General features: G+C 37.8%; 1 protein-coding gene across 3 annotated transcripts; it reads right to left on the bottom strand.

Moving 5' to 3' along the window:
- Positions 1-894: 894 nt before the first annotated feature.
- On the bottom strand, positions 895-6,583 carry LOC135599060 (PHD finger-like domain-containing protein 5A). Of its 3 annotated transcripts, none has more exons than XM_065093747.1 (2): positions 6,446-6,583; positions 895-1,560 (listed from the first exon to the last, which is right to left on the bottom strand). In XM_065093747.1, the coding sequence occupies exon 2, from the start codon at positions 1,526-1,528 to the stop codon at positions 1,196-1,198; it is 333 nt and encodes a 110-aa protein (XP_064949819.1). In that variant the 5' UTR covers positions 1,529-1,560; positions 6,446-6,583; the 3' UTR covers positions 895-1,195. The 3 variants fall into 3 exon arrangements, with proteins under 3 accessions (XP_064949819.1, XP_064949820.1, XP_064949821.1); XM_065093748.1 differs by having other exon boundaries at positions 6,347-6,471; XM_065093749.1 differs by lacking the exon at positions 6,446-6,583 and adding an exon at positions 6,091-6,286.
- Between the last annotated feature and the right edge of the window lie 3,349 nt (positions 6,584-9,932).

Below are 9,932 nucleotides of genomic sequence, written 5' to 3'. Positions count from 1 at the left end.
CAATCAACGATCATTACATCTGAATTCAGTTTTCAGCTGCCAGAGTAGAAGACCATATTAACACATTCCTTTCACGATTCCAAAGCATATTGTTGCAGAAGCTTTCAAAACCCATTGAAATATCTTCCGGTGATGATATATTTTATCCAACTCACTGATCCTGAGATTTTCTGTTTAGCACGGACACGATGCAGCAGCAAATCTTCTACTGAATGCCACCGCTTGGGATCATGTCACAGCACCACTAAATGTACATCTTTTCATGTTGCAGATACCTTGCAATTGTCTTACATATATTAGCTTCAGCAGATTTCATATGTTAATCCTTGTTTTGTCACTAACTGAGTTATCACCGTAACCATCGATCAAAATGATTAAGCTAAAATTGATAATAATAGTACGTCAGACTTCTTATAAGCTAAATTTAATCTTTCCGATATGAAACTTAAGTGTTTCTTATAAGCTAAATTTAATCTTTCCGATATGAAACTTAAGTGTTTCATATCCAAATCCACCACCAACAATTCCTCTCAAGTTTGAGAGAAAGAATAATGCTAATGGCTCACCAACAACAGTGGCATCGCAGTCGAACGAGAATTCAAACCAGCAGAATCCTCGTTGATCTTCTGCTGTCGATTGCACCGATTGAATTCCATTCCAACTCAAGTGACCCGATTTGTTCTCCAAAATCCAAATACTAGCTAAATGCTATCTCCAGTATCATGTGTTCCCATTTTGGACACTATTTTATAGCTCAAGAATGTAGCAGTACACGCTACCATTGAAACGTATCATATACAGTCAATAACAAACAAGAAGAGGAAAAATAGTGCGTCGACTCTCAGCATTTTCACCCTTTTATAACTTTTACACCAAATCCAAAATCATCAATCATGCAGCAAGGAGAACATAGACCGACTGGTTGCTTCTAAAATTCAAGGGTCAGTTTACATCCTAATAAAAACAAATGCTTAGGATCATGCTAAAACTAGCCGATGTGACTACCATGCAACACGACAACCAAATTACATTCGTTTGGATGCCTACAGACAGTTTGCTTCACCAAATCTAATAATGTGTTTCATGTTACTATGGCCTAACGGAAAGCATGAACAATGTAAAATCTTAGATCTCAAAAGCATAATTAGGATACAAGATGTTCTTAAGAGGATCAGGCATGAAAACTTTGTTCTCTTCATCTTTTTTTGAAGCCATACTTTTTCCGCTCGTAGAAGAGATCCGTCTTGGCACTGCCTAGATTAACTATCTTGGGACAGCCATCGCGATCCTTCTCTTGCTGAGTGCACTCCTTGCAGTAGTATGCATCGGATATGCCAACACCCCCACAGATGACACACCTGCTCTGGAAAGAACCATAATTGCACTCATCGCAGACACGTACAAGTGTGCATGGTCGCACATATGAATCGCAGATGACACACTTGCCATCACACTTCTCGCACAGGTGGCCAATGGCAATTCCTGGCTGCTTCCGGCACATAATAAGATCGGGATGGTGCTTAGCCATGATCCTTAATTTGATGCTACTTTGTCAATAACCTGCAAAACAATTTTAAAACCCGAACCTGTGAGGGTCATTTTAGTTACTTTAATCTCCTTGTTGCTAGACAAACAGACAACACAGACAAATCTTATGTCCTCAAGTGTAGAGATTGTTCGTTGGATCAACTATTCTTGGATCTTATTACATACGAGTAATCTTGTACAAGCTTGGGAGTGTCATGGCTGGGTTGCAAGGATAGAACTGGTAGTCCTAAGATCGTTACAAATTTAATTATTACACACCAAATGATATCTCTGATTTGTACTAAGCATTTTTGAGCGCTAGGTCCAAAAAATGATAGTAATGCAGCACTGATGATGATGGTAAGATCGAGTACGTTGCAGATCAAGATATGAAGTTATGTTAGCAGAGAGACCACACACAGTGCAAAATTTAGATGGTCACTGTCAGGATAGATTGAAGAGTAGGACAGTCAAATAGAATGAAATTCAATGTAAGCAATCTCTCTATGGCATAGTGTTAGCTTTGAATTTTGATAACACTAAATACCATAATAATTTTGATCATAAAGATTCCATTAATAATCTAAATAAACTAAACTATATATGAGGATATTCTGACAAAGCAGGACAAGAAACATAACTGTATTATACAATATCCCTGAAACTATTCGAATCTTCCTTCAATCCCTACTTTAGCTAATCCCAGATCCACCCATGATCAAGTCACTAACCACAATGGAGCAAAACATTTAGAGAACAATTACAACAAAAGGAGATCCTGCCTTTTTATATATTCTCACATCTCCGTAAGTTGAATGTATATACATGTTTGTCATCTATAGTTTACTAGTTAGTGATGTAGGGTCAAAATATTCTCTCTATCGACTCAATAACATAATTATTAGAACAGGGCTAGGCAATGAGCAGATCAGGCTTTGGGTCACTGTGTCATTATTAAATTGGTAGATTAATTGGTTTGACAGCATATTTAACAAAAAAAATTAAACGATACAATCACATAAAAGATATTGAAAGCAATGAAGTCACTTGGCACCTAGGCGCTCACCTAGGTGCCCAAAAAAGGTAAGGCGAGGCCTGAGTGCTCGCATATTGGGCTAGGCAGGCATTTTCACTCAAGCGCGACCTAGGCGCTTGCCTAGGCCCAAGCGCTGGGTGGGTCGGGTGCTCGCTTGGTTCCACTCAGGCCAGGTCACACTTGAATCAAACCAAACAATCCTACCTAGTTGATTGAACCAATTATCCATTGAGCCTAAGTCGAACCATACACAAGACAACTGGTTCAATTGAACCGGTTATCTATTGCAAAAAGCCAAAAACCATGCACGAGGAAGAACCCCAATGCAAAGTCCCTCTTTCCCACTGTGTTTATGAACGATGACGAAGTTCCTCCCATCAACGAATGACGACAGCAGCCTTCTTCCCCGATGATGTCTTCCTCCAACGATGATGACAGCGACGACGTCTTCATCCGACAATAGCGGCAGTGTCTTCCTCCAGCACCCTCCCTCCCGTTATATCTCTTTTTTTCCTCCTCCCTCCTACCTCTGCCCTGTTCACCACAACCCCCTGTTACCCACCACAGCCTCATCATATCCCCCTTTCCCTAATCACTCTTCCCTCTTCCTCCCTCTTCATCATTCACCGCTGCCTTCTTCCCCGTTCCCGTTCACCACTGCCTTCTTCACTCTTTGCTGTTTGTCTATGTTTATGAAAATACTAGATGCCTGCTATAGTGAATAGCAACTACCTTTTTGCTATAGTGAATAAGTAGTAAAATGACCATTATTGTTGCTATTGCTATAGTGTTTAGTGCTATTTTGATGTGATATTTTAGTTTTAGCTTATTTTTATTAATCATAATATATAATTTTTAAACTAAAATATTTGGGAGTGTCCCGCTTTGTTTGAGTGAGCGCCTAGCATTTTTTACTACATTGATTGAAAGCACAAAAAAAATCCTCCTACCACGTTGATTAAATTGATACAGAAGGATTACATTTTTAAGTTTGAAACAGGAAACATGATCCTACAAAGCAAAACACATTCATCTGAAGGTCTTATAGTTAAATTACATGCATGAAGACTTTAATTAAACTCCACGGAAGAAGGATCAGCACAAATGAAAATAGAGGAGAATCTGAATGCAACAAAATGGTTCTTCTCAATTTTTCATCAATCATCGATATGCTCTATTTTAGAATGGCACATCGCATCCTTCATGTAGACTTGACCCTGGTTTCGGAACCTGCAGCACCGGTTTCAGTTTGAAACGCCGATTTTTTTAAATAAAAAAAATTAAAATAGGATAAATCATAATTTAAAATAAGAACAACTCATATATTTCTTTTAATCATTAACCGTTGGTTCGAATCGCCACTCTTGTCTCGTTCCGATTTGGCTTGGAACCAATGAACCGCCAAGCCGATTTGATTTCATTTCCAACCTGGATTAGTTACGGTTTGAACCAAACGGTGGTCAGAGCTACCTTCAAGATGGATATGACTGCATTACTGTCCCATAATATCTTTAGTGGCTTACCAAAATTATCAATAATCCAGAGATCAAAACAGCATGTTTTCCAGCCTCAAAATAAGAGTAATATTCATCCTCTATTGTGGACAAATGATGTACTTGTCAATATCATGCTTCACCATGAAATTGTGCCTTCAGCCATTGTGGAAATATGTCCCAGTTCCATGGTTCACTAAAGGGTATCTTCACAACCTTCGGAGTCAGAAGCAGAATACACCAAGCACAGGTAGAGATTCCACTAAATAAAACAATTTTAATCTTTGTCCACTTTAAATATTGAAGAACCTTCTTAACTCCTCTCCACCTACTTGCATCAGGCTTATGATGCTGACCACGTACCCCAAATGCATAGTTGAACTAGGGCATGTCACTGAATAAATGAGGCTAACAATAACAGAAGCATAAGGTTACCCGTCTCTACTCTTTCAAGTTCCTCTCCAGGATGCTGGCCAAGATTTAATTTTTCTTTCTTATACTAGGTAACTGATCTGGACTTCAATTGATTCCATATCTTTTATGAATTTTATCAATATATTCTTCTGAAGAAATACCAAGCAATTGATGTTCCTGTTCCTAAATATTTGGATTTCAGAATGCTGCCCAAGATTCAATTTATCTTTCTTATGCTAGGTGATTCACCTGGATTTCAGTTGGCTTGATTCCATATCTTTTAGGAGTTTTATCAATATATCCTTCTCAAGAGATACCAAGCAACTAATGTTCCTCTTCCTAAATATTTGGATTCCAAGCATTCCAAGATTTATCTATATACCCTTCTCAAGAAATATCAAGCAAGTAATTCTAGGGATGAAGGCTTTGTAACTCAGCATGTTTCACACATGAACGATGGAATTGCAGTATTCGAAAATTAAAATGTGACCTTACATTATTCACATATGATGTGAAAAAGGACTTCAGTTCCTTCATTATTTGATCTTATACTACAAACTTTTTCTCTCTTTTTTAAAGACTCCAAGTACAAGAAAAACATGAAATACAAAAATAAGAAAGGATCACAATTACATCAAAGTGAATCAATTATATACTCTTCCTTCTTCGAATAAAATAGATTTCTATATCTGATTTGTAAAATGTTTCTCCTTCTTTATGATATATTTAATTGATAGATTTCCATCTCTTTAGTATAATGAAACTTCAATCTTCTATAACTTTCAATCGAACCAAGTTCTGATTCTCTTTTTCTTCATTGTCTTCTTTTTTCTTCTTTTTGGATAATCTAGAAACTAGATGTTGCCAAGTGGCAACTTATGATATTTACAAAATACCTCTTAAACTAATCAAATTTATTCAAACTAGAAACAAAGATATTTTATTTCTGAAATATCTTGTGTAAATCTTATTATTACATATAGTTGTAGGAATCTTAAGGAGATAGATAAATTGCATTAGATGGTCAAAATTCATGCAGACTTAATTTGATGCATTTGTTGTGTTTTCCTAAGCACCTATGCAGCACGAGGTTAGCCCAAACGCTCAGATGTCTGGCAATTTAGGAAGCTTTAGTTTAGGCCACAGGCATGGAAGCTTAGCTACCAAGTGCCTAAAAACCGACTTCTACATTGGCAGATATGTTATAAGTAACTATTACTACATAATGAAGAAATTAGGTTAACTTTGGACAGAATTGCATTTAAACTCTAAATTACTATTAGTTATCATAAAAAACTTGAAACAGGAATGATAAGCCTTTTGCAACGATTCATGTACGTCTGTTAAAGAACTTCAACAAGTAAGCATCTGAATTCTAAAATTAACTATTTTGCTTGGTCATATGTACATCTCGTCTGCTTTCTTCCAGGTTGCATGGAATTCATTGTTGTTTAACAAGCTAGAAATTTGAAAAGAAGTAATTAAGGAAACCCAAGTGAGTGGAAAATTTTCATGTCATTATCACACTGCAAAATATCTACAAACACTTCAAGATCACTTTAACACATATAATGCCTACATGTTGCATAAAGCCTCCGGATAAACAGAGTTAGTACTCACATAATTGAGGAAGCAACTGACATAATCGAATTAGATGGCAGTTATAATTTGTCGACAACACTGCAGTGTTGTCAGTCGGATCGTGGATGGGAGATGGACGACGAAGAAGCAAGGAGCATCTCCGCATAGTAACAACACTGGTTCCTATTGCTTTGCGGTCCGATGCCTCTCTATTGTTCGACAAATGACTTCACTCAACGAAGCATAGAAAGGTACGAAACCAAATTAAAGAAACCAGAACTCCCGTAAGCGTTACCCGAGTGTATTCACCCTTCCATAACAAGCAACTCCGGCGATTCCCGCGTTACATGAGCGAAACGAAGGACGATCAAGACAGAAAAGATAGAGAACTCACCGCCCTAGCGGACCGCTTATGATGTGATTCAACTCGATCCCGTCGATGCGACCGCAGAGAGTAAGGTTTAGGTTAGCTTCCCTTTTTATACTAAAATTATTGGGAACGGAAGTTTCTGGATGAGTTGGACTATTTGGTGAAAAGGAATGACAAGGGTATATATATATATATATATATATATATATATATATATATATATATATATATATATATATATATATATATATATATATATATATATATATATTTGAAACTTTATTGAATAATAAATATCCTTCAAAAATAGTATATATATATATATATATATTAATTTAATAATTTTTATTCCTTTCAAAGATAAAAATAAATAATAGGTTAAAAAAATATTTAGATACTAAAAACTTAATATTATTTAGAAATGATAAAACTAATTGATATATGATAAATGACATAGTCAATGCTTCACTACCATGTGGCTATGTGTGATCAACACGCTAACCTCCTAAGGTCACATTGGCCACACATGGTCAATAGGCGATAAATGATCTGAGCAGCTCATTAGTACCACGTGGCTATGTGTGGTCAATATGCCAACCGCCCAAAGCCATGACAACCTCGTATGGCTAATGTCATGTGTCTCAAAGAATGCTTCGTATTCGACATACATAATGCCACTATCATGATACGGTCCAAAAACGATGCGTGATCGCACTCACACTCATCGATAATTCTAAGAATAACGATTCTCAAATCACTTATAAAATAGGCTCTCCATATGTATTCCCATACACTAAAATTTTTCTCAAGAGAGTTGTTTGATTAGTCCAAACTCAAAACAGACTTAACTATCGGAGGGACATTTGTTGGGAACACTCCTGACTTACTTTTGTAGATTTGACTCTTCAATGTAGTGACTTAGACTAAGACTGACTTGGGAAGGACCTTGGTTGGAACTGAAGCTAATTCCAACTTAGACAACTATAATATGTACTAACAAATTGGCGTTAGAAAGACGACCTTATGAGATATCTCAGAGAAATTTCATAGGACCTTCGAGTTTAAATCATGATGACTTGAACAAATCAAACCCACCTATCTTGATCCTCTTAGGATTGGCTCTGCTTATACCATCAATCATACCTACTCCTCCCAATTTTCAAGTACCCAATTTCTTATTTTCTCGTCGACTATTCTAAGATTCCATAGCCAACCCACTTCCACTTATCTAGTTTCCAATTTCAACTCAAACCATAATTATACGAAAAGAAACTTTTCAATAGTCTGACTTGGTTTAATCTGAAACAACTCATAAGTATGGACTAAAAGATTAATTTTTGACTCCTTTACTCTACTAGTACCTTCATGAGTAACTTTGAGTGTATGCCAAATATCAAAAGTTGTTTCACAAATAGACACTCGATTGAACTTGTTTTTATATAAAGCACAAAACAAGGCATTCATAGCCTTGGCGTTTAAAGCGAAAGTCTTCTTCTCCAACTCATTCCAATCGTTCATTGAAAGAGAAGACTTTGGAAAACCATTTTCGATAATCTTCCATAACTCAAAATCCATATAAATCAGAAAAATTCTCATTCTAGTCTTCTAATATGTGTAATTCGTTTCATTGAATATGGGCGAACATGTAATTGAGTGACCCTCTTGGTTGCCGGTAAATGTCATCTCTCTTTGGTTTAAACCAAATGAGAGTGACCGAACTCTGATACCAATTGTTAGGGTCAAGAGTGGCACTAAGAGAGAGGGAGGTGCGGGGGGGGGGGGGGGCGCGCACGTTGATTCCAAAAAATATTCATTTCGATTCAATCCGTTTCGGAAAGAAATTGAACTTGAAAGCTTTCGTAAGAGTGCAAAGAGAAGGTTAAGGAAGTTTGCAGTAATGTAAATTGCACAAATAGAAAAGCAAACCAGAATTTAGAGTAGATTGGTCATTGTGACCTACATCCACTTCGATTCCTCCTTCGTCGAGGTCACCAGCGTCCACTAATGGTCTTCCTTTAATAGGGGAAGGCCAACCACCTCTTTATAGCGTTTTCTCCTTTTCACGGGTTTAGGAGATAACCCTTACAGGTCTCACACCTCTTTTGAATGATCTCAACACTTATAAAGGGAGGAGAAGGACTCTAGCACTTCAAAGATTCAAGATTATGCCAACACTTCATACCCTTTCATGCAAAAAAGGGTAGGGTATTTATAGGTCCCAATGACTTCAAAATTAGAGCCAAAAAGTGTCTCATCCTGATTTTTCGGGGTACTGGTGGTACCACCTCCTAACACCTGACACTGGGCGGTACCACCGCTGGCAACATTAACTATTGGCGGTACCACCACCCAGAACACTTGGGAGACTGGGTCTGCCAAGCGGTGCCACCGTCGACTATGATTTTAGGTGCTGAATGGGATGTTCAATCTGGCTCAATTCAGTCCTGTAAGGGCCCAGTTGGCCCCTAACTAAGTTAGTTGGATTATCTCCCGATCCTAACTCAACTAATGTTCTAACTACGATTAAAGCAAGCAACTAGTCCAATATGTCAAATTTTCTTTCGACGAACTTCTCGGTAAAACTTCTAGCGAGTTTCTAGTAAACTCCCGATGAACTCTCGGCGATCTTTCGACGAACTCTCGGCGATCTTCCGACGAGCTCTCGACGATCTTCTAACAAGCCTCCAGTGAACTTTTGACGAACTCTCGACGAGCTCCCGACACACTTCTGATACATCGTTCGAATCTTCAACTCTAGCCCATCATATGCTTTATGCCTTACTATTATTGTAGTTAATCCTGCACACTTATCTCAACACATAGATTAGGTCAAACAATTCACCAATTGATTTCATCATCAAAATCCGAGATTTAACAAAAGGTCTCCAATAGCTATTTTTTAGACCAATCACGAGTTTGATTAGATAACCTTTCAAACCTGGTTTGGTACTCCTGAATGATGGAGGTTTGTCGGATCTTTGCTAGTTGTCTATCAATGTTCTCGTAATCGGTTGGTCCGAAGCGGATCAGCAGTCCTTCTTTGAATTATCGCCATGAGAGGACTCAATTAGTGTGCTCAAACTGGTCAAACTACGGTGTGGCATCCCCTTTAAGATGTATAGCCATAATTTCCACCATAGATGTGTCCCTGGTTTTGCGGTACCGAAAATATCGCTCCGCACGTGAGATCCAACCAATCGAGTCTCTTTCTTCCCATATAGGGAAGTCCACCCTCATATGTGAATAGTAGGGATCAGTCATAGAGCCTCCTCTCTCTTGGAAGTCATCTCTTCGGTCAGAGCTCTCTTCTTGATGTGATTTCTTTGGGCTCGGTGGTCGGTGCAAACTGAGTTTGGGAAAGAGAGTTTGAATCTTATCCTTCATTGGCGTCTCGAAGGCTTTAAATTTAGTATTGATTGCCTCCTCATATGCCATAGTATATGTCTCCAAATTTATAATGTTAAGATCTCTCTTTTGTTGTCGGATTAAAGACATGTATCGGTTGAGAGAA

The sequence above is a fragment of the Musa acuminata genome, chromosome BXJ2-1 (assembly GCF_036884655.1).
Source record: "Musa acuminata AAA Group cultivar baxijiao chromosome BXJ2-1, Cavendish_Baxijiao_AAA, whole genome shotgun sequence".
Taxonomy (NCBI): Eukaryota; Viridiplantae; Streptophyta; class Magnoliopsida; order Zingiberales; family Musaceae; genus Musa; species Musa acuminata.
The sequence above is the reverse complement of the archived record's forward strand: the minus strand, read 5'-3'. Positions and strand labels throughout refer to the sequence as shown.

Excerpts from the sequence above, each read along its gene's own strand:
- LOC135599060 (XM_065093747.1), bottom strand. The coding sequence starts at position 1,528 with ATGGCTAAGCACCATCCCGATCTTATTATGTGCCGGAAGCAGCCAGGA.